This window comes from Drosophila mojavensis, unplaced genomic scaffold, assembly GCF_018153725.1.
Source record: "Drosophila mojavensis isolate 15081-1352.22 unplaced genomic scaffold, ASM1815372v1 contig_80, whole genome shotgun sequence".
In the NCBI taxonomy this organism is placed as follows: domain Eukaryota; kingdom Metazoa; phylum Arthropoda; class Insecta; order Diptera; family Drosophilidae; genus Drosophila; species Drosophila mojavensis.
This window is the reverse complement of record NW_025318906.1, coordinates 2,567,370-2,594,078: the sequence shown is the minus strand read 5'-3', so window position 1 is coordinate 2,594,078 and position 26,709 is coordinate 2,567,370. Positions and strand designations below refer to the sequence as shown.

Sequence of the window (26,709 nt, the reverse complement as noted above, 5' to 3'; positions counted from 1 at the left end):
TAAAAAGACGATGAGAATTTTTTGTGGATGAGATAAGCCCCGACGCCCCAACGAAAATGATGCGAATATTGAAATTTAAATAAATTAAAACCCATTTAATTAACAGTCCGACCATAAGAATCTAAGAGAAGTACTAAGAAAATTTGTATTTTTCGTCGCTACGGTTTCTGCTTGTGGGTGATATCATCGAGTGTGTGCTTGTAAGATATGGCGATAAGATAAATTCAAAATTAAATATTTAACATTGATATTAACACAAGTTTTGCCACTTAGCTCGAGTCGTATGACGGTGCATATACCAAAAAAAATTAATGTGAATTCGCCCCTTCTATATGAGAAAGTTCCTATGAACAATATGCTTTGCCGCAATAAACCCTAAACTTTGACCCAAAAACCTATTAAAACGTAAACAACAAAAATACGCTGCGATCTATTGTTTCGGTACTTCGCATAATTAGCCAGACATAACGGTTAAACACGCAAACTAACACACAAAAAAGAGAAGTTTTTATATGAATACCTAAAAGCTGACTCAAAAAGTGCAACTGAAATATTTGGTGTGCGTGTTATCAGTGCAAGATACGGCATTGATAAGATATGGCATAGGTGTGTAACGGCCCAAAGTTGATATGCCCAAATAGACGCGTTTATTAAATAAGGTGCGAGCTGAATTTTGCGAGCCGAGCAAACTAAATCAACGAATTGATAACAAATATTGCCAAAGCTCTCTCCCTCTATCTCTCTCTCTCTCTCTCTCTTTTTCTGTCGCTCTTTGATGGTTAAGAGTGCATAGCTTTTTAAAATTTTGGAACAATCCTCATGCTCGCATTTGCAAATACATAAATCTCTATTGTGAATGAGTAACTAATAAAATTTCATAATTTATTATGTCTCTAGTGTGATTGTGTATATGTGTGTGTGCTTTCCACGTGCTTCATTGCGGCAAAGAGCGCACCGGTAAACACGATGGCAAACTTTTTCGCTCAGTTCACGATCAGCCAGCAGATATTCGCGCGCTCATCGAAGCTCACTCCAGCTCCAGCTGCTCGCGCTCTCTGCATCGCTCTCTCGTTTGCTCAGTCGTCGAAAAAAGAAAAAAAAAAAACTTAAACCGTAAAACTGTATTTATATGTGTGCGTACCGGTGGTGAAGTTTCAGTTTCGCTTTGCTCAGTGGCTCGCTTTGTGCGTTGCGTTTATTCGGCGTTAAGCTTTCCCATCGAACGGTCGCTCGCGAGTGTGAGTGAGTGAGTGTGAGTGTGTATCGGTCTCAGCCATACAGCCATACAGGCAGCCTGCCTAGCTACGGCCAGTTAGTTTCGCCGCGTTACGCAGCTGCGACAGTCAACAAAAGCGCTGCATAAAATCTGACTATATAGATTTGATTATTGTTGTCGTTGTTTGTTGGCCGCGTCGATCGTTTAAATCACGCGACGCCCGCCCTCTGAACGTCGCCGTACCGCACCGTCCCGCTCTCTTCAAGTGTTGATCCTCACAGCCGACTTCGCTCTGTGTTAGGTAATTAAAATGCAAAGTTAAAGTTTATTAAAGGTGTTTCACAGTTTATATATCAAAATCAAAGACAAGACACACACACATGTACATGCACATACACAGGCATACACACACTTGTGCACACTTAGAGCCAATTTATGTGGCTGCAGTTAGTTTATTTGTTCTTTCGCTTTTCGCTCAGTTTTCGTTGACATTTCTCGGCTGCTGTCGTTGCTATTGTTGTTGCTGTGCGCCTCTTCTTCAGACTCGTTTTCGAAATTCGTTTTTTTTTTGCGCCCCGAAAAACGAAAAAAAGATTTGATAGGCGAGACAGTCGTAGCGCAGGCAGCCAACACGAAAGATCTTCAAGAGTTGAAGAACGCGGCTGAAGGACTTTCTGTGAATAATAAAACAAAGAAATAAAAGATCATTGAAATTGTGCCGGTGCAATATAAACGATAAATATATAGAGATATTATATATATTGTCTCTCTCTATATATACAAATACATATAGAAACAAGCTAAACAGTTGTGTGTGCGTGTTTGTGCGCTGCTCAGATACAAATGTATCTTAAACATATATAGAAAACAAAAACTGTGCAAAAATATCAAGAAAAACAAAATCAAAATTTTAATAAACTTTGCGTGTGAGTAAAGAAAAAAAAAAGGCAAACAGAAGCAAAGCATTGAAAATTGAACACATTTTGCCTTATCTAAGATCAAGGTCTGCTTGCTAATGGATCAGCAGCCTTTAGTCGAAGCGTGATAAGGCATATAAAATGAGTGCTTTGTGAGATTTCTAATATACATTTACACATACATACATATATATATTATATATATATATAAGCTGCATATACACATGTGCTTCAAGCCAAGTTGTAATTCGAAATCTGTGCTTTATGCAATTTGCCGTTGCAGTTGTATCTTTTATTACCTATAATTTTCATTTGCGGTTTTTGGCGCTGAGATCTACAGCCAAACTTGACCCTGTTTCTCAAGCCGTCAGCAACAGTTATATAGTTATATAATTGCCAAAAAGCCACGAAAACAGACCACACGAAAAACGACGCTCAATAAAAAACCGACCCGCTTTAACCCTACCGAGCCACTTGGCCACTTAAAATTACTTAAGCGCCGCAGCAACAATAAAAAAAAATTAAACCTTTTTTTTTTGCCTCAATTACACATAAAAGATTCGTTGTGAAATCTTGAACAGCTATTCGCGCGTTTATGATGAGTACCCTTTGAATGCACTCAAGCTAAAACTTCTTCATAAATGGCCAAACACACATAGAGAAAAGCCACACAAGGTGTAGGTGCCAGAGCTGTTTATCTATTTGTATCTAAGTTGATATGTATCTTTGGCTCTATTTGCTGAGGCGCAAATAATTCTTGCATTCTTGCAGTCTAAACATTCGTACGAATACTTTGTTAATTGTTTGTTTACACTTGTTGCCTGCCTATAAATGAAATTTAGTTTATGCAATTTTTTAAACATTTCACCAAACTATAATAAGAAATAATTTAGTGTGCCTGACTTGAGTATACCCTGGAGAAAACAAGAAATATATTGATTATTGGTTATCTTCGCATAATTTAACTGTTAGATCTATAACCTCACTTGTTGCTTCAGTTCAGAGAATCGATCAGTCTCAGTTGTTACTCCAGATCACTTTTTTGTTAGCTTCGCAAAGTCATTGTCATATTTTCTTTGGATTGTTTCATACCCCTTTACAAAACCAATATACCTAGCTTAACCATATTCTCCATATTTATAAATCTGGTCAGATTTTCAACCAAAACCTTTTGAGAATCCGATGCAAGACACTGTAAATTTTTACATGTGACGTGGGAGTTGGGCGGAAATTACGCAACAGTTGTCGTTGACTGGAACATGCTAGTAAATTATGCACACATACGTATATAAGTATATACAGTTGTGTTTATGTACATATATTTAATACACACACATATGTGAAACACAGACCGGCTCGAAGGCAGGTGCTAATTTGTGTGGCGCATAATTCACAGAAATGTGCGAGTACGCGTTCAAATTTCAACGAAAACTTTTTATGGCCAATAACTCAGAGCTGCAAAAAATATATGTATATAAATGTACATGTATGTGTATAGATATATATAACTCTTTCATAAAGTAGCAGCAAAAGCTAAAAAAGAAAATGTTATCGATGACGCCGATGCCGATGCCGACGCGGACGCTTTAACTTATCTCTTATCTTTGCCATTTGTAATATTTGCTAAAAATGGGAAAAAGAAAATGAGCAGCAAAGCAAAATATACGTTTACATCCGCTGAAATTTTGCCTGCTTTTGGCAGTGCAAATTTCATCATAAAGCTTGAAAATCTACTTAAAAGGCTTTCAGATCTTTTATCTAGAAGAGAGTTCTCCAAAAGGGGATTTACTTTAATTTTCGTACACTTAAGGAGGTTATATAATATGAGCAGACATCAAATATCGCACAAGCGTTTTGTGTTTACTTTGCGCTTCTTCTTTCCATATCTACAATTCGAAATAAATATATGAAAAAGCTTGCTCAAATGTCTAATGCTTAATTTTTTTTTTTATCTTTGGTATCGATTATTGTATTGGATCAATCATTTATGACGAATCCTATAAACATTTTGATGGAGTAGTTCCGGAAGTTTGATTAGGACAAATAAACTAATATGAATGAAAGACAAGTAATTGTCAAAATAAGAGAAAAATATAATATAATATAAATACATAAGCCTATATACAAATATGTAGTCTCTGGTAGACTGCTACTCGATATGTATATATAAAACATATGTGTCACCATATTCAATATATGGTATATCCAAGGCGCCATCGATTATCGCACGAGCCGTTTGCATCGGCTAACAGAGTCTGGAAGCATCCAGTTTCCACAGTGTTCCATTGCATCTTTGCAATCGGAGCGCCGCAAACCAAATGAAACTCTATGCAGTTGTCAACAACAAAAACAATAAACGAACGAGCGACGGAACAACAAAAAATAGAACTACAATAAAATATTGTGTAAACACAATTATTTTCTTTTCTTGTGCATTTCGGTCGATATGTCAACCTTGTCCCCATTAGATAGAGCTTGCAGCTGGGATGAGCAATCACCACAATAGAGATTGTGCTTCTTATGCTATATGTCTTTATCGATGAAGAGCCACAACACGCACTTATCAGCGCACAATCAAAGCAGAACGCGCTTTCCCAACACCAAATAGAAACAACAATAATGAGAACTCGGATAAATCCCATAAAAATAATGCTTCAGCTCGAGTGGTTCTTCATTTGAATATGTGTGAATTTATGCGTCTATTTTATGCATTTTGTCATTGGAGTTCTTAATTTGGTGGCACCAAATATTCCTAGGGGCTTAGCGCCAAGTGCACATGACTCGGCCAGAGTTGTCAGGCATATCTATAATTAGCAAATGTCTAGCGTTTCCCCCCAAATACGATAAGATAAGCAGAGTCGTCCGCTGATAGCGAAAAACAAGTAAAAGCGTCTCCGCTCGACTGGCAGATGCTCTGCTAAATAAATTATAAATATGGTATACTAGGTATATCCTGTATTTTGAAGGTGCAGCTCTTAGAATTTCCCGTGTAAACTTTAGATATTTGTTTACAATTTTACAATATATACAATTTTCACTCAGATTCTCTTGAAAGCATTTACAAACAAATTTTTAGCCACCCAGCTCTTATAGTTGCTGAGTTTACTGAGGACAGTTATGGGAATTGATATTGAAATATATATGATTTCACTCATTTTTGTTCAACATTCCGGAAATATATCTCTTGCAAACTCTGAGTTCCTCGAGAATAGTTAAAGCAAAATATTCAAATTTTATTTTATATCTCTTCCAAGAATTCACACACTAAATTTCAACGCCCCTACTCTTATAGTTTTTGAGTTCGTTGAGTAAATCCCCTTCCTATTCTAAATATAATTTTAATGATCATATCTCTGAGCTTTTGTCATGCTATCGAAATACTCTATGATACAAACCACCTTAACACAGAAATGTACTTTCATTTCGTAAATGTTTGTTTACCCGTAGGCAAATACTTTGAAACACGTGGCGTTGTTTCTACCTTCTTCTACCCTTAGCTCTATCCATCTATCTCTCTCGCTTTTCCTCTTCCTCTTCCGCTCTAAGTAAACAAATGCGAAAAATAATTGTTGAAAGTATTTTTTTTTTATGATTGCTATTTGGAAAAGCTGAGCAGTAGGCTTAGTTTACATCTGGAAAACAGGTGGCTCTGCGAGAAATGTGCTGAGCTGTTGACTTTTGATTAGTTCATCAATGAGAAATAAATTTGCATTTGGATATTTATAGCCCACGCCAAACAATTTGGTCAATTGGCAAAGGCAAATCAAAGGCAAACATGAATGAGGCGCGGGTTTTCTTTCGTATGTATATATGTTTTTAATATTTTTTAATATGTGTACATATATATATATATAGCCTTTTGGCGTATGTGCGACCTCGTCTGGTATTACGATTGCGTTGGCTGCACCACTCGCTGATAATAATGCGGATCGATTGCATTTGGGTCTGCGGTGTTGCACGCGGCGTATGATTAATCAGCACTAGGGTGGGCTGTGTGTCGATTGTTGCTGTTGTCGCTTATGTTACGTGACAATATGTGTTCAACACGCTCAGCGCATATTAATCAATATTCAGCCATAGAGCCCAAGATAAAACAAATTTTTCTGTACACTCACAGCTCATTAGGCGCGTTGATTTGTATGGGAAATGCATTCGCTTTTTTTTATTGTTTGTGTCCACGCACAGCAAATGGGCTGCTTAAGCATTTATTATTGGAAATTGATCATTCAGCGGCATCAATAAAGCAGCAAAAGAGTTGTGCAATATGGCTTTTAGCTGGAATTGTTGTAGTCGAAGAGCATTAGAATGGAATTGTTTTGTTGTGAATGAGCAGAAGTTCGTGTTTGGATTTGTTAAATTTCTTAAATGTATTCTCAGCTAAGCTAAGGTAGAGTGCAAATATATAAAATATATAAAAATATATGCTAAATATATAAAAATAATAAGCTGTCATAGTGTAAGCTAAAAATTTAATTTAAGTCTAAATAATATTTAATATTACATTTGGCTAAGTTATCAATTCTCTTTGCTCACCTCAAACAGCTTGCGAATCGTAAACCAAATCTTCGCAATGCTTTATATTTCTTCGCTCTCCCTCTTTCAAAACATATTTTCTCCCATTTATATTGATATTTGCTTTGGTGCAGAAAAAAAAAGAGAAGCAAACTTTCACACTTCATTGCCAAAAGTGATTGCCAGCAATTGTGATTTGCAAATGGCTTAAATTAATAATGGAAGTCAGCTCCATAGCTTTAGAGCAGTCGCAGTCAGCAGTCGGCAATCAGCAGTCAGTCGACAGCAATGACAAAGTTCGTTAAAAATGAATTTAGACGCTTGCAATTAAAGCGCTAATTATACACAATTAAAATCAAAGTCAGGCAACTGAGCAAAAACACACAGAAAAACAAAAATAATAACAGTTGATATAAATATATAAGAAAATCAAATCGCATTGTGCAAGTCATTTGCGAAATGCAATATGCAAAACAACCGTCTGTGTCTATATATAGAGTGCATATATATATACATATATACACATATACTTGATGGCCTATGTGCTTGCACTTTCGATTTGTGTGCATACGAAATTTACATATTTTTATCTTATAGTAAATTACATGTGAGCTAAGAGGGTATATTGATTGAAACAGGGAAGAGAAGTCGTGCGCGAATCCATAAAATAAAAGATAAAGTCTATATATAGCAAGTTAAGTTCGGTTATCGTTTAATTCAATTCGATATCAGGAATATCAGAGACTGATTCTAGAGCATAGAGAAAGTGTTTTAGGGACTAAAGAAATCTTATACACTCTGGTTGTCTTATAATACGCGATCTAACAAATAATCGAAAACTTTTTCCTAATGAAGGAAGTCGATTACTATCGAGGAGAATATATCTAGGTGCTAGTTCTCAAATGATCATAAAATGTGATAGTTCTTTCTTCCATCCAAGTAGCAAGGGTATCTCATGCTCGTATATTCCCGACTAGAGCACTTTTACTTGATTTTCTTCGCTGGTGTTGTTGCTTTGCTTTGGGGAATGGCATCCATTTATGTCTCATTAAAGGTAAACTAGCCAGCATATTAGCATACTTCACATACATATAAGCACTTAGACACATATATATTTCGAATTTCCAAATTGAGCTGTTGGCATTGGCATTTGCCAAAAAGCGTCCAAAAAACCAAAATCAACACACGAAAAAAAAACTCACGTCTTACCAATTTGGTAGCAACTGCAAACGCATCGTTAGTCTGGCTGACTGCAACACATGAACATGATCATGATCGCCAGCTAAATGATCATTGGGCCAAAAAACCAGTTGGCCGCAGAAACCAGACAGTTGGAAAAAAAGTTTTTGCTATTGCTTTTGTTATGCCGCCCCCCGATCGAGACAGCCAGTCGGCTGGCCGGCCGGCCGGCAACTGAAAAAAGTTGGCCAACAAGTGGTCATAACTGTCAAATGATGCTGGCCCCGGCCAATTGGCCTCCTACTTCTTTGCGCCGCTGCTACCCCCGCTTTCTGCCTCCTAGCCACCTTAATGGCCAAGCCAAGTCGTGCGTGCTCTTAACGTGTCAACTGCCAAGTGGCAAGTTAAGCAGCAGCACCAGGAGGAGGCAAACACACAGCAGCCGTAGCCCGAGCAGCAGCAGCTCGATTGGCTCTTTGGCATCATCAACTGCATTCGACAGATGCAGATGCAGATACAGATACAATATAAATATATGTGTACATACATATATATTTATGCATAGTTTACTAAAATGCTACTAAAACCTAACCGGAGGCTAATTTGTCCAAGGCTCCACACTTAACTCAACTCCTTGCTCACTCTTTGTCTGCCTCTTTCTCCCTCTTTACCTCTCTCTCTCTCTCTCTCTCACTCTTCGTATGCCTGGCAGTTGTTGTGGCTGTTTGTCTGGCTGGCCTTCTACTTCTGTTTGCCCCAGCAAATGGTCAGTCGTGCAGCATTGTAGCACAGTGCTACATGAAAGTAAACTTGTTTTCTCTCATTTAAATTTATTTCAATTTTTAATTGTTTAAAGGGAATTTTCTTGAGGCATACATATTTTGGCATTCTATGCAATACTTAGAGATTAGTAAAAATTAAATAATACATTAAATCAACCTGATCAAATAGCTGAATATATTACAATTTTTGGATTTATTGTTTTCTCATTTATGGACTCATTTATGAATAGGGCTATAACCTATAATAACCATCAGCTTTGATTAATGAATTCAAGGTTTGGCTTTCTTAAAGTTGATAAAGATGATGGAACGGAAGGTCAGAGTAAAGGATGATAATGAATGAAGCAGATAGCGAACGAGAGTTTATACTCATTGAACCTAGAAATTCTGGGTGCAATGAATTTATTTCGATTACTGAGTGAGAGGAAGGAGACTCAAGATCTTTCATTAAAAAAGAGTAAAGGAAAATACATTATTGCTTACAAATATAAGTTTAGAGTTAGCTAATTCACTTCATTCTGATATGTTAGGATCGTAAGATCCTCTTACATTACTCACTTACAACTCTCTCGTCTATACATTTCGTATGTCGCTTAGTGTTGCACAATGTGGCACAATGGTTACCACATACCCACACAGATAACATAGTTAACCCACACACTCAGACACATCTATCGACATACATATATCTATGCAGCTAATGCAACAAACACGAATCCGGCGGAACGCATTGGCAGGTGCAATTGGCGAATAATTTCACGCTGCAGTTGAAATATTTATGGCATGTTGAGAAAAACTTTATTGCCATACACAAAATTGTTGCTGTTTGTCATTGAATACTGAAATATTGAAATCGAAATCGAATTGAAAAATAATGAAATTGAAATCAGTTGATTCGGATGCAATTAATCAATGTCAATTCTAGATTTGTTTTGTCTCCTCAATGAATACGCAAATAATTTGCCAATTCGCATTAGCCTCGATAGCCAGCTAACTGTTGTGACCTGGCTCAACTTCGTTTCGGAAACAGTTTGAAGTGTTTATCTCGTGCAACGTGACAAGGTCTTCCAGCTAGGTAACTGCTATAAATAGTTGACACGTAATACATAGTTCAAGCGAACTTCCCTCCAAAAGAAAGAGCTAATAATAACAATAAAAGCCCACGCAAAGTTTTCGATTTTATTTTGGTGTGTGATATGCGGGGCTGATTATGTGAAACAGAGTATATTGGGTTGTGTAATGTTATCGTTGATGAAATCTATAATAAGTGTAAGACTTATGAAGAGCTGAGATATATCGTAAAGCATATCATATAAATGGTAGATCGATAAATCATATTTGTAAAGCTTTAGATTGACCTTCATGAAGAACTGAGATATATCATATAAATGGAAGATCGATAATTAGTCATATTTTTATAAACCACAACAGAGTATCATGCTAGTTGGTAACACTCGTTTGGCAATGTTCTTGCTCGTTGTCAATTAAACTTGTTGATTTCCTCATAAATGTCACCCAAAACCGAAAAAACAAAAAAACCCAAAATCGTGGCTAGCTCCAGCACCAGAATGAATGCGATCATTTAACCACAAGCTGTCCATTTGTCCATTTATCCATTTGTCCATCTGTTCGTTGTTCGCCAATTAACGCAGCAACGGTTTGATAATTTAGCTTAACTATTTAGTATTAGCAATATATAGTCAACTGCATGTATCTGTTTCTATGAGCTAGCTGTCCATGTTGATCTGGCTCGTGCTGTTGTATTACGTAGCGGATCTCGTTCGAGAACTTGTTGAAAATGTAAACAATTAAATAGCATTGATCGACTGACTAACTGATCATTTCAAAATTAACATGTTTCTAATTATACTATAAAAAAAAAAAATAATAATAAAAAAATTATTCAATGAAATATCAATTTGCTGTAAGCTCACTTCCTTCATTGGGAAACTAAATATCGTCTTTAGATGCAGTGTAGACAATATTAAATACATATCTCTGGCTAATTACATGCTTGACTGTCATTGACATTGAACTTTGAGTTAAGTAATAAATCTAATTAGTTATGAACTGATTGAGGCTGTATGCGAAACAATTATTCATAGCTGATTTGTAATCCTTTAATATATAGGGGTATTAAAAAGCATTTCTATAACGACAAAGATCATATTAATTAACTTGATTTGCTCATAATCTGAATATATTGAATTGGGACTTTAGGACTTCTGCTGTGTACTCTATATTCTATAAAGAAAGAGTACACTCACTTGGCACATTTTAATGATGAGTTTTATGGAGTAAACTTTGTCATGCAACGAGATTCTAACAGCTTTGCAAATAATTTGCCTTATTAATATACATATACTTTGTAACTCAATATTTAGTAGCAGATACTAAATCTTATCTATCTATTAGATGTAAGCTCAACACAAGTAATATATGTTGATTTATAGTTTATATAATCTATATCTTTACTTTTAAGATAAGATCGCCCCATGCTACTAGAAGAGGCAAAGAAAATTAAATAAAAAAAATCAAACTGAAAATTAATATAGCCTATTTCAATCAGCTTAAATCGGAAACTTGTATAAACCGCTTATGAAATGTTTACGTAATACTTGTCCCACACTGGATGCCTCCTTAAGCTCAGTCAAACTTTGTTGTATTAGGAAAAACAGGAACGTAAATCCATTTTCTGCTCATCAAATCACAAAGAAATAAATATTTATTTTTAGCTCGAGCCAGTTAAATTCACATCTTTATAGCATTTGATTGCTATTATATGATGAATTGTGCTTAAGTCGTTTTTAATACACTAGTTGCACACAATGGGGATATTATTTAGTAGAAGGTGGGCTCATGAAACTTGACGATCAGACAGCAAATTGTCTAATCGAGCTAGGCGCCCAATTGAAAAGTTTTGCGGAAAAGTGTCTGACATAGAGTGCAATCCCATTTGGCACTAATCAACGTGCTCTTGTCTACAAACAAATCATCAACCATGATGATCATCATGAACCTCATCATCCGCATCATGATCATCAGCTGTGCATACGAATGTATCTATGCCAATGACAATGAGAGACGTTGGCGTCTGTCAACGCGCCAAAAAAAAAAAGAAAAAGAAAAAGAAAAAACTTTGGTGTGGGTGTTTCGTGTTTGTCCGCTGATCCCCAGATTTGCAAAAATATATACTTGTGCATATGGTATATATACATATATTTATATGTAGCCACAACCGGACTCTTGTTCAAAACTGAATTAATAAGAAATAATCAAACTTTTTTTTTTGTGCTCTGAATTTAATTTAAAATTTTTACACAGGGTATATGCACTAAGTGAAAATGCATGTAATAGGCAGAGGAAAGCGTAGTTAGTCTTTGAGACTACATTTTTGTATGGTAAATTCTTATGGGAATAATCCTCTGTTTATGCACCTCTTGAATAATCGAATCGTTGCCTTATCTGTATCCCATCCGCCTATCTATTTGTCTATCTGAAAATATAATATAATATGATATATAACGATATTTATCGATAGTAATTTGAGCATATCTCGCACAAGCTAGATTTATCAAGTTTTTAAATTATCAAGTTCTCCATATTTTTGATATCTTATCTCACTTTCTAATCAAAACTTTATGTTTAAGATATAAACTTATCTTATATACTCACTGGGAAGCTACATTCCTTCATTCACAGGGTATTTCCCAGTCTGTTGCTCCCATCTAGCGCATTTCTACTTGTTGCTTTTATTGAATTGTTGACTTAGTTTCTGGCTGCCTTTCGCCTGTTGCAAGCAAATGTTTCGCGTGTCTCCAGCTGAAGACCTTTTCACAAATGTGTCGCAGCAGCTGCCATGCAAAGCGATCTATAACAGAGTTGTGCACATGCAACAAATATACTATGCTAAATGATCCAAAAGAAAATAAATAGAAAATAGAGAAAAATGCATTTGAAAATACTTCAAATACCCAAAGCAAAGTCACATTTAACAGCACGTCTGAAATATGTATATGCAGGCAGCTAAGAGATATGCTCAATTTTAAATGGTTAAATTTATAGCAGAAGCGGAAAGTGAAATCAAATTGAATATAAATTTTAAATGAAAACATCTTTCTGGAATTCGAGAATCATATTTAATTGGTGAAATAATTTAACTTAATTATAGCCAAATCTAAATCTAAATCGTAGAAGCGTTTGCAGCTGCATATTAAATTAATTTTAATGTATACTTAAATTTAAATGATCTTTTAAATTGGTGGAAATATTTCAAATCGTTAATATATAATATGAAATATCATTTGAATTTAAATCCAAATTCTTGAGGATTTATATCAAATATGTTCAACTTGATAATATATAATATAAAAGACAAATATATATATATATTTATTATGGGAATTCAGAAATGATTTTCAATAGGAAAAATAGCTTAACTTCTTGGAATTTTCAGCCTTAAAATTTATAGTACATAATTGATTGAGTATATAATATTGAATATTTATTGAAATGAAAAGAAAATCCAGTTAAATTATATGCTTATATGAGTATATATTAATATATCAGCTGGATCAGTTGGTTACTTAGTTTACTTAGTTAATTGGCTTGGATTTGCTTTACTCATACAGCAGGTATTTCAGTTTAATCTACATTTATGTAAATTGTGAAATGTAAGGTGTAAAAAGAAGAGGAAGAAGAGAGAAAACCCGAAAATTCGCGTTTACATTTACCTTTCTAATTGCTCGACTCGACTTGACTTTCACTACGCTTAATTCCCGACTAATCAGAAATTATGTTGTGGGAATTATCGTTGAATTTTTACTTTATGCTCGTTCGCTTTGCACTTGTCGAACTTTAATATGTAATTCCTTTCGTAATATGTAATTCCATATATTTATACATGTATAAATGATTCATTTACTGATGCGTTTTTTCCCTGGTACAGGTTTATAGATTGTTTATAAATTGAAATTTTACAAATGCCATAAAATATTGTATATATTTATATATGATTCAGTTTTATGGGGAATTGTCAATATATTTGCTAACTGAACGCCTGCTGGCAGCTGGCCAAGATGCCAAGTGTGGAAATGGGGGAAATGTTTTTCGATTGTTGTTGAAATTTGGCAACGCGCTCTTGATTTCATTTCATTTGGGTTCAAGTTCAATGGAAATTGTGGGGGCAGACCAGGCAACCAGGGCGAATGCGTAATGTGAGTGTGTGAAACAATGAAATCATTTGCTGCTATCTGAAATGTGTTGAATATATATTGTTATATGTATATTTATATTGTTGTTCAAGTAAAATTATAATATTCATTTATTTTTATATTATTTTGATTGTGGCACTAAATATATATTAGAGATGTATTCATTTAGTATTTAGTATTCATTACAACACTCAATGTATTTTAACATATTGAGAACACATTCTGAAATGTGTATATTTGTTGAACTTGGGCTTGTTTCTTATAAATTTGATCAGCCTTGCTCAAGTTCATGGAAATTGAGTGCCAGATTGTTTGAGGGGCTAGGCTGGTGAGCAGGGCGTATGCGTAATGTGAGCAGCGAGTTGTAATTTAATGCTTACAGCTGAAGTAAAAAAATCATTTGTTGATATTTTCATTTAATGTGAAATACAAGTTATTTACTTGAAAGTATATACATATATATGTATGTTTATTTAGAATAATGTATATATTTACATAAAAGTATAAATGTATGGATATCATGATAAACTTAAAATCTGCTACTTCCCATCTTTCAAAGGTTCTTCTGTCTATATAGTCAAGGCTCAGTTGACACGGTTTTGGGGTTTGTACATTTGTATTCCCTAGCATTATAATTGAGAGATAATGCGTAGGTTATCAGTTCTTGTGTATTCTATTCTTAGTTATGTCAAATGGTCACAGAATGATTTGCATATATATTTATATTAAATGTTTTAAATAAAATAAGAAAACTAAGAAGAGATAAAGCCGAAACTATGTACAAATATTTCTGACAGCATCTAGTATAAAGAGACATAACTTGCTGTTCTTATTTGTAGTCGAAAGCTCATACATACATATATATATATTGTATATGAGTGTGCCATAAAGAGAATCCGCAGCGCCCATAGAGTTCACTATGAAAGGTCACACATATTTTAGGTTTTGTGTTGGTTTCTCTTCAGCAGTTTCAAGTTCATTGAAAATTCTTTGTATCCGTTAGACGATTTTCAAACAGTTGGCAACAGGGCGCATGCGTAATGTGAGCTATGCATGGGGTGCTTTCATTTCATTTATTTTGGAGCATTGACTCCAAGTGTGGGGCCCACGTTTTTTTTACTCTAGTTCGCGCTCAATATATATATATAAATAATTATATATATATACACGTATATATAATTGTTATCGGGCACAACACACCTTTTGCATATTTCACATAATTTGTTGTTGTTTCTGTTTTGCTTACGCTTTGCGCTTTTTATTTTTTGCCATTTGCTGGCCCCATTGCTGCGCTGCTCGACACTCACATTTAAGTTACGTATGTATTTTAAAGATTGGCTTCGCTTCGTTTTATAATTTGATGTTTCGTGGAAATCAATAAAACACTTGAGCTCGTTTTTTTCGACTTTTTATTAATAAAAATTGCACTTTTTTGTAAAAGTCAGTTTCTTGTAAGGCTCATTTGCACTCGCTGAACGGCGTTGCCAGACTGACCGAAATGTGCTTAATTGGCAAATTGAAGTCGTCTCTGCAAAATTGGCATATTGATAATTTGTTGATAATGGCAGGGCAAAAGCGGGAAAGGTAGGGGGCCGACGAGCAGCTAGTCAGTGAATTGGGTCATTAGACCCCACAACGATGTGAGCACTTATGAAGTAAGCAGAGTATATTGGTTGCTCTGAATTGGAAATTTTATATATATATCTTATAGTATATAAATATATTTATTGGCTGATACATGAGAGACAGCTTAAAGTCTTTTCGTTTCTTTCACTTTTGCGACCTTTACAACATTTTTCTATAGGCCTTGTTTGCAAAGTAATATTAAGCTTTTATAGCTAGGCCCTTTGGAGGCGTGGTATAACTAAGCTTTCTCTGGATTGACAGCTTCAGCTTTTGCCAAATGAGCGAATGTTAAGCTGATCTGCGGAGATACACTCACCCACTTTTGCACTAACTAAATTTATTGTAACTAACTACATTTAGTTATTATTCCATTGCGAACGAGTATTGTGCAGTTGGTAGCGTTCAATTGGAACATTCTCTCATTATCTTTCTTTGTTGTTTGAGGTAATGAGCTCAAAGCTAGGCTAGAGATCGAGAACAAAACAGAATTGGCATATGCTAATTGTCTTTAGTGTGCCGCCTGTGTGTACGTGTATGTGTGTGTGTGCAGGTGCGTGTGTGTGTCTGTGTCTATCTGTCCACAAGCTGAATGATCGCAGCTGGTTTTCTATGACGGCATGACTGTGTAAAAATTCACAGCAACGCCTTGAATGAAACGCCACGCTATTTTTATTTCTTTTAAATATATTTTTAGTTTTATTTTTAAAAAGGTTTTTTTTTTTTTTTTATAAATTTTGCATTGTGATTGTCGGCTTTTGACTTGGATAGCTGACTGAGTCATGAGTTGTGGCGTTTGTTTCATGGGTTAGACGTCATCTTGGCAACAAACGAGCTTGTCTTATAAGCTAAACATACGTTTGGCTGTTTCAGTGTGTGTGTGTCTGTGTGTGTGTGTATATGCACGCGCAGGTAAGACAAAAAAAATCACCTGATGTTTTAATTGCGGCGCGTCATCATTTCGACTGCGTAAACGCGGTCAAAAGCAAAGCCCAAGAAAACGCCAAGAATAAGACAGACAGAAAGAGAAAGAGTAAGAGAGAGAGGGAGTAAGTGAGAAAGAGTGTAGAGAAAATGAAAGCAAATGGCAAAAAGGCGCAGCTATGAAAGAATTCTAAACGCTATAGTTCAATAAACCAAGACTTAACGGTAACTCGAAAAGCGCTGACTTTACAGTTCAAATTATACAAATATATGTATATACATACCCACATACATACATATATGTGCATAATTGTATATCGACTTGTGTTGAACAGTGTATTTCATTTTGCATATCCAATTGGCAGACACTTGAATCAAGCAGCCGCTAAATTGAGCTAAGGTTCAGTTACTTTTTCATATACCTATATGTATATATATATGTATATATATATATATATATATATGTTTATCTATTTATAAACCGTTAGATAAATAAAATTTGCGAACGAAAAAAAAAGCTTTTATTATATGACGGCGCACGGTGAGCGCAATTTAAGTGTGCCTATAAAAAAGAGATTTCCACAAATTTAAATATGCTCACACACACTCGCACACACACACACACTCTCGTTTGGCGAAATTTTGCAAATCGCTCGCCACATGATGTGATTTTTTATGATTCGCTTTTTATGTTTTGTCAACACTTAATTCTACTTACCATATGACATACACATGCATATGGAGCTCAATATATTTGACTACCCTTCTATATATACCACATACATATATGTATATATGTATATTCCTATTTATATTTTTGTATACATATCTACATCTACAAAAGAAATGACGAATCTGTGTTATATATCATTTGTTGCCCCATTTAATTTGTGTCTGTTCTTTTTTTGTTTTGTGGATCAAATAATGACCGACAAACATTCGAGTTGAGTCAAAGGCAAAAGAGTGAACAATCCTCTTGAATACCCTGTTTATTGGTCTATTGAGGTAGAGTCGATGAGCAAAGACTGAGTTACAGAGACTGAGTTACAGTTGAAGCTAAACTAATAGATTTTTAGGTTAAAAGATATGGTAAAATGATATATTATATATATTTGTAATAATTTTTGATTTGTATTTTATTTAAGATTTTAGAGGTAAATAATTGTATTTTCTATTATTCTTTATACTGTTTAAGAGATTTACAAGATCAGATTCTTTATACTTTTGTAGATCTTTAGCTTCATATCATACTTAATCTATTTCTATAAATATATATATCCCTTAGATTTCATATATAGAAATTTATAACTTTCGCAAACTCGTAGCCTTTCATCACATCTAACCAGTTTGGTCGGCATTCAGGCAGAGTAATTGTTAATTTGTGACTTTATTTGCAATTTAATGAAATTTGTATTTAATTAACAAATAAATTATATGTTCTCATAAATTAAAATATAATATAATTCGAATGAGCTGATGTCTATGGAATCATTCTAATTGTAGATACTCGTTTGTATACCGAGCGCATTTCAGCTCTCAATTTATTAGGGTTATAAAATCTTTTGGGAGAGTTTGTTCATTGTTAATGTTTATTATACATTTATTTATTTTGCATGTATAGGGCTTAGAATATTTGTTGTTAGACTGCCATTTAAACACGATTTAAAAGTTTACGTTTAAGATTTTTCTCAGTTATTTTAGCATATCTCGCAGATTTTCAGAGCTTGAGTTCCAAAAATGTATATATTCGTTATCAGAAAGCAGTCATAGCTAAGGAGTCTTTACATATTGTTCAGTTAAGTTCCCTTTTAAGCTTTAAAATCGAAGAAATTAGTGCTTTATCTTTACTGGGGAAAGAGTAAAGAAAATCTTGCCTAGATGAATTTTCTTTTAGCATAATATATTTATATATATTTATATAGATTCCAATTATATTTATATTTATTTTTTTATTATTTTATATTACATCAAATTCACTCCATTTACATTTACAGGGTATTTAATAGCTGCTATCTCTGTATAGCTAACCTGATTAGTTGTATTTCTTGTTAATGTGCTTTTCGTCTTTCTCATTTCATTTTTGTATTCTTTTGGAAGCATCGAGTCAAGGTTAGCGGCATTTGTCATCATTTAAGTTAAACGCTAATGCTAATGCTGTTGTTGCTTCTGTTGTTGTTGTTGTTGTTGCTGTTGATTTCCTTCAATTTGCGAAAAAACAGTAATATTTGTTCTAAGTTGAAATGGCATCAAATGGCACTTGACTGTCGCGCATATTCGAGCTAAAGCTCGCATTCAAATTCTGAACTTTTAGCTAATTTTCAGCATCCTGTTTGTGAGCGTACACATATTTTCTCTACTTGATCAATTTAAGTAAAGTCACAATCAAATTATGATAAGAAATATATATATGTATATATTTTTTTTAAATTTTACTGAAATGCAATTAAGCGCATTTAATTGCAATTTAACGCCAACTTGCTGCTCGACTGGTTGCGCGCAGTTGGGAAGCCGAAAATGGCATTAAAATTCCCCTGCGAAAATTGACAGATTTTGTTTTTATTTTATATTATTTTTTTGATAAATGCAACGGGCGGCTGTGTCTGCGGTTTAGCATTTCCAGCCGAAGTGAAAGTCTTTTGGCCAAGGCAATTTGTCAACACCAAGCCATTTGAAGAAGACATTTGTGATTTGTTGCGGCTTTGCTGGCAGCACTTGTTGCTGGTTGTTGTTGTGTTGCTGTTGTTGCCGGTTGTCACTTGTATTTGGCCATGTTTAACCAAACGCAATGACACAATTTGTTAAGACCGCATTTCACATGTCAAAATGTGAGCAACAACAGCAGCAACAGGTAGAGGCAGCCGCAGCAGCAACAGCTGCTTATGGGTGAGTCTGACCTTGAGCCTCACTCAGGTGTATCTCAGGCCCAATTTGCATGCTGCTCCTTGTGATTTGCTTTTGCCTGTGTTGAAGGACAGGCAATGATAGACAGAATTGTTGACAAACTACAGCAGCAACTGCAGCGGATCTTGAGCTTGTCGCTCCCTCAGATACTTTTGTATCTCAAGCTCAAGTTGAGGTAGACTTTTTGCTATGATATAAAAAACTGCAGCAGCATCTGCTTCTAGTTCAGCCTGAACTTAGGTAAGACTCATTCTCAGCTACATTTGTATCTCAAACTCACTCGAAAATTGTTCATCTGAAGAAAAATATTTCTAATTTGTCATGCCTACTTGTTAAGACCGCAATTCACATGTCAAACCCTAAGAAGCATGACATTGAGTCTGACACTCCCTCGACTACATTTTGCAGCTCAAGCTCAATTTACACGCAGCAATGTCTCATTTCAGCTCAGTTATTCGATGACGATATTCGTGATTTGTGAAAACCACAATTTACAGTTGAAAATGCAGCCTGACCTTGAGCCTGACACTCTTTTCGGATACATTTGTATCTCCAGCTAAATTTGCATATGCCTCTGTGTGAGTGAGTGCATGTGTGTGTGTGTGTGTGTGCTGCCTCATTTCCAGTTGGCATTTTCTGCTTGGTCGCGCTGCCCCGCATCATTATCTGCAAGAACAGCAACAACGACAACAACAACAGCGCCTTAATTATGCATGCTTGCCACCAATTGCTGCCCTTAGCAGCAACAGCAGCTGCTGCACATGCGTCCGCATTTATTTTTGCCAAATATATATACATATATATATATATATATATGTATATGTATGTATGTATAAATTGGTCGCATATTGGCACGCCGCTGCGCAAACAGTTGCCCATAACAAAGGAAACAAATTCGTTGGGTGGTGGCAAAGCTTTGGCTGCTGCCCTTACACAAAAAATTGTTATTTTGCTTATGTCATGAAAGTGAAGGCATATAACGTATATTCCAAATGACAGCGAGGTCTATCGAAGTACTCGATAGATTAGATATTAGATTGTAATAACTGAATCTATAGATATGTCGAATGTGGGGTGTATTTCTGATGAATTCTCATTAGGCATATCAAACGAGTTAACATTAGTCAACTAAGAAAATAAAATAATAATATAGATTTATCAAGGATAACGCATTTCATAGATGGAGCGAACTTTTAGGATTTTCTAAGCTCTTCTGTTTTTTACTGCTTTAAGTTAGAATCTTTATTTCAATCAGACTGCAATATCTATCCCAAAGCTTCTGATATTCTTACAGATTAACATTCACGATTGAAATTAACATAGATACCATCACAAACCAATTTGTCTACTCAAGAGCTCAAGTCTCGATTGCTCAATGAATTTCTTTAGAATGAAATGTACAAGTCGGCTGAGCATTAGCTCAACTAAATCTGCTTCTTATCAAAAACTATAATCTAAATTTAGATCTAGATAGAATACAATCTGCAAGGGTATTTGGCTTTAAGCAGTTCACAATGCAATTCACAATGAAAATGGCAAATGTAATTAAAGTTATATCTAATCTCTCTAGATCAGCGTGACCCAGCAGAAACATAGATAGCTAGACAGACAGTTAACTATCAGAAATGACAGTAAAAATATCTGCAGCTAAATGTAAATAGGCGACACGAGCGACACTTCAATTGAAATAGAAAGAAAAACTTGGATTATTATCATCCAGCTGAATATTTGGGCTTGAAATGGGGGAGAACTTTTGAATTATTCAAAGTGCAATGCAAATGCAGTTGCAGTTGCAATTGCACTTGTCGATTATTGTGAGGCCTGACAATCAGTGTACCTCACATCACATCGAGGCTCAGATTTATGTATGCATTATTATTCCATTGTTCTAAGCGACGTTTTTTGCGGTCAAAGACGCTGCTGGCTGGCTTATCAGCCGAAGCTGGCTTGCGACTGTGGCTATGGCAGAGCGCGAATTGTGCTTAAATTGCAGCCACGAGGCAGACGTCAATCACTTTGCGTTGCTCAACTAATAAATGCTCACAAGCACATACATATATAGATAGACTCTTCTATATGTATGTGTATATGCTCACTTACATACGGTTACAACGGCTGGAGATTAAAAGCACGCCGCTTGTTAGTCTGACAAAACACACTCGACCTCAACCCCTTAACCCACACTAAACGGGCTTGATCTTTATCTATATATGTATATACATATATACATAGATATATATGTATATATATCTGAACATTTAAGTATTTTGCTGACAGGTGATTTACTTAATTAAGAGCTTTTCTTTTGTCTGCTGTGTGTGTGTGCGTGCCGCAGTGAAAGTCATGGGATAAATGCCTAAGATTTATCAAATTCAAGTGCTCAAAATTAATAACAATAGTTACAGCATACGAAAATGAATGCTTAGCTATATATAAATTGCGGGCAACCAAATTCATTGATAAGTCAGCAACAGCCACTTGCGCATAGTTAGTTGACTTTGATTTAGTTGACAGATAAGTGGAAGCTTTTACTCATTTAAGAGAGAGAGAGAGAGAGAGAGAGAGATAGAGAGAGAGAGAGAGAGAGAGAGAGAGAGAGAGTGAGAGAGAGAGAAGAGCGACATAAAGAGAGAGCCAAATAGATTAGGACACTATATAAGTGACTTCTATTCTCTTATTGCTTGTTGATTAATACAATAGTTAAAAGTATGGATTTTTTGTTGTTGTTGTTGTTGATGCAACGCCTAACACACTTTAACGCCTCGTCTAAAATTTCTGTTTGATTAATATTTTATGAGTTGTTTAACAACTACAACCATTATATACATTTTTTTTACGTTTCTCTTAATCAATAACTGTTCATTATAACGAATCAACATATATTATTAATAAGGAATTTCTTTGAACTAAACTGATGACTAAATATTTAATGATTCTTTGGAGAATTACCCATTGAGAACTGAGAGTTAAGTGAATTCCCTGCTAAATGACAAATCTTTAAATAATAATGTAGTGAATTATTTTTATTAAATTACAGAGATTAAACAGGTATTTTCATATATGAATATTCCCTTCGATTATCTCTATAATTTTGAGAAGTAAATTTTTATTTATATTATTTTATTATTTATAAATATATCAAATATATCTTGAGATATTTTCTTTAGAATTTACATATATTAAAGGACTTACTTGTAATAAAGATATATGAATTGAACCCTCCTAAGCTCAACCCCTCCCCCATTAATTAATTTCCTTCTTTTACATATCATTAGTGCAACTCTTTAAAGATTCCCTAGAAACTTTAATTTGAGCTTGAAGTTGCCTACACTGCAATTTCTGAAGTTCTTTAAAATACTTGAGTGCTTTGCACTGACTCATTCAGTTTTGCCGCAGTGAAGCGAGTGTGTCAGGTGCCAGAGCTGTTGCTGATGTCACAGTCCACGTAAATGGTTGCACACCAAAAATTATCTTGTCGAACTTAAGAACTTATCAATACAACAAAATGGCAAAACAGAAAAACAAAAACAAAAACAAAAAATAGGAAAAGAAATATTAATTACCTGTGGGTAGATAAGGTTGTCAATGCCTGTCCAAGCTTAAACAAGCTATAGGCGATAAAGAAATCTAAGCACGATAGCGACTGCTGATAGATATAGGAAAAGTATCAAAGAGAGAAGGAGAGAGCAATAGAGAGAGAGGGAGAAAGAGTTAACGAAATATGACGCAACGCACAATTTCCTATTGTCAACGCCAAATGGCGTTGCGATCAAAGCTCATGGAATCGACTAGACACAGCTAGGTAGTTGCCATTATAGCTTCACGGTACTCGGAACTCAGCAAACTATAGACGAAACACCCGAATTAATTCTCGCTTTATTTGTTTTCATTTCATTTGCAGCCCAAGAGCGAATCCAGCATTAGAGATCAGCCATGGAGCGCTTGAATCTGTTCGCTTTGCTGGCCCTGCTGCTCTGCATTTGTGCAGCAGCCAAGCCCGGCGTCTACTGCCCCGAGGACTGCAGCTGTTCCCTGTCGCAGCACACACACAAGCCCCTGCTGCACGCCAAGTGCAACAGCACGAATGGCCTGAAGTTGACGGATGGGCCGTTGCCCGCTACAATACCCATACATTCCATAGATCTGTCCTATTTGGGTCTGACGCGCGTGGGACATGTGCTGGATGGGCTGACCAATTTGACCTCGGTGGACCTGTCGCACAACGACCTACATGAGCTGGGTCACCTGAGTCGCCGCATCAAGAGGCTGAACCTAAAGCACAATCGCTTGACATCTGCCAAATTGTTGAAGCTGCCGCAGCAGCTGCAGGTGCTCAACTTGCAGCACAATGACATCACAACGCTGCCAATCGAGCTGACACACTTGCAGCATCTGCAGCAGCTGGAACTGGGTCACAACCATATCAATTGCTCGTGCCGCACACTGGAGGTGCGCAACTGGCTGCAGGAGCGACATGTGTATATGGAGAAGCCGGTCATCTGTAGCCTGCCGGCGGAGGCGCATGGCAAATCCTGGCTGCAACTGAAGCAATCGGACATTTGCGAAAAGGAACAACGCGGCTGGTATGCCACAGAGGCCGATGAGAACGAGCTGATGATGGGCGATCAACCGCTGCCCGATTCCAACGAGGAGGAGGAAGAGGAACAGGAGCTGGGCAAAGACTATCTGGTCATCGATGGCAAGAAATCGGTGAAGGCACCAGAGGCGCCACCGGTTGTGGAAAGTGATGTCGAGGGCTCCGGCGATTTGACTGAAATGAATATGGAACTAGTTGCCGCTCAACAGGCATCGGAGCAGGTGCCCGTCGTGGCCGCAGAGCCAAAGACGGAGCAATTGGTGGGTCTGCCACAGCCCGACGAGTCCGAAAACGAGGAAGAGGAGGAAGGTTCCGGCAGCGGTGACGATATGCTAATTATACCACACATTGCCACGGACCACGTTCATTCGGATGACTTTGAGCCACCCGAAGATTCTGAGTCGGAGCGTGACGATAACGACGACAACTACGACAATAAGCCAGTGGAGCAGCCGGAGCAGCCATCGCCGGATATTTTCAAGAACATTGGCATCTTCGAGGATAATAAAAAAGAACAACCCGAAGAAGTTAGCGATGAGATAATTGTGCCGGTGGTGCAGACTAAACTGGATACGGGTGCACCTACCGATGTCGTCACAGACGGTCCTATTGACTCGGACAAGACCTCGGATGACATACTGTCTGCCAAGATCGGTAAGAAGGATGACAGCAATGCCATCTACTTCCTGCTGGGCGTCATTGGTCTCATTGTGCTGGGACTCATACTGTTCGTGGCCATTAAGCGCTGCAAGTACAACAACAATGCGGCGGCAAGAGATGCGGAGGCACAGCGTCAGACCGAGCTGCTGGATATGGATAAGAAGAACTTGGGTAAGCCCTTGGCACGCAACGGTCACGAGCACTCGCCATTGATTGGCGAGAAGACGAAGCTGGATGAGGCACAGATTGTGAATGGATCGGGCAAGAAGCCGTACGATAGCAAAGACGGTGCTGGACAGCAGCCGCTGCTCAATGGCAATGGAACAGCCAATGGAGATGCCAAGGAGGTGCCGACCATCAATGAGCCCGCTGGTGCAGATGCAGCACCACATGAATACTATCCAATCACACCGCGTTATCCCACACCACAGTCGCCGCGTGCCTCCAAATATGCGCAGCATCCACAGTCCGGCGATGCCAATGAGCAGAACAACAACAACAACAATGAGCCGGATGGCTCCTATTTGCCTTCCTCGCCAAAATCTGGTCGCTACTCGCCTGTCTATTCACCGGAGACTGGACGTGTCAAGATCAAGCTGACGGAGACGCCCAAGCCGAAGACTCCGATGCTGGTCACGCGCAGCAAATCCAATGCTGGCGATATTATCACAACGCCCGTTAAGGGAGGCGGCGGCTATTTGGAGCCGACGCATCAGGCTAATGCCATTGTCTCGCACTGAGTTAGCCACGCCCCCAGAAAAGCAAAAACAAAACCCCTCACCACCCTCCATTCTCTTTCCCATCAGCTGACAGCCATAAGTCAGGCGTGAAACGTGACAGACAAGTGCCAAGCGATAACAACAACAAACGCCCATAAGAAGAAGAAGTAGAAGAAGACGATGATGATAAATGTGCGACAACAACATTAACATTAAGCTAAGCTTAGAGTGTGGCAATCGGTAATCGATAAATGGTAAACATTCAATAATTATCCACGATTTGAGATCAAATTTCGATAATTATTAATCGGTTACGGATAGTCGGACGGCAGTAAACGGTGATCGATAGGCGATAATCGAAAATCAATTATTTATAGCTTGTAAACAATTGTCGATAGTTGCAAATTGATTTGACCAGCAATCCATAGACGATACAGGATCATCGATAATCGATTATTTATAATATGTCAACATCTATGTGTAAGTGATAATCGATTATGAGTAATTAATAATAATCGATGATTGATCGACGATAGCGATAACGGTGCTTTGCATTACAAGAGCAAGACAAACAAATTTTGAGAAGAAACAACAACAACAACAACTATTCGTTTTAAGCTCCCGCTTCCCCCTCTTAAATATATTGTAACCATTTTGTAGTTTTAGCATTAAGTAAATTAATTAAACTTAAGCATAAATCTAGTTTAATACCAAAGTTAAAAAATATCTTAAATGTAAATTTCCAGCTGCGCGAGAAGAAAAAAATGAAACGAAATAAAAAACTGAAATAAAACAAATTTTTTTTGGGCTGATGACATTTTACAACACTATTTCTATTTCTGCTGGTAAAACTGCATGTGCATGTGCATGTGATCTACTTACTACACAGACTACATGCCTTCACACGATATATGTATGTATGTATAATATTTAAGCTCTATTCTCTTGTGAAATTATATTGTGTTACTCTCTGTTCGTGTGAATGACTTTTTAATTCAAAATAAGCCTATCAATAAAAACAAAAAACTACAAACATCAAAAATAATATTTTTTTATGATATTTTTTACCATCAGCTTTTTCTCAGATCTAACTATCTTAGGTCTACCTGTAGCAGTTAAAATTCCGTTGAAGCTTTTGACTGCGCGTTTAGTCTAGCTAACAACCATTGCTATTGCGATGTGTCACCGCTAAATGCGGATGGGTTCTTGTCTTGGCTGTGCAATGGTTGGCTACAGTGCAAGCAAAAATAAAGTGACAGCGCTTAATTTAATGAACTGAAAATTAATATATGTGTGTGTTTATATTTATACAGTTATTGTGAAATATGTATAAATAATATATCATATTATAATGATCAATATATATGGAGTGGACCCGGAACAATTGTAACATGCTGCATTACACTGTTCGCCGAAATATTGATGCATGTGTCGAAAATATTGGTTATAGTGCTTGAGTAGCACAC

General features: G+C 36.5%; 1 protein-coding gene across 1 annotated transcript; it reads left to right on the top strand.

Moving 5' to 3' along the window:
• The first annotated feature begins 1,179 nt into the window (after positions 1-1,179).
• LOC6578527 (protein windpipe) lies at positions 1,180-25,495 on the top strand. The gene is made up of 2 exons (XM_002004401.4): positions 1,180-1,517; positions 23,169-25,495. The coding sequence occupies exon 2, from the start codon at positions 23,201-23,203 to the stop codon at positions 25,262-25,264; it is 2,064 nt and encodes a 687-aa protein (XP_002004437.1). The 5' UTR covers positions 1,180-1,517; positions 23,169-23,200; the 3' UTR covers positions 25,265-25,495.
• Positions 25,496-26,709: the final 1,214 nt, after the last annotated feature.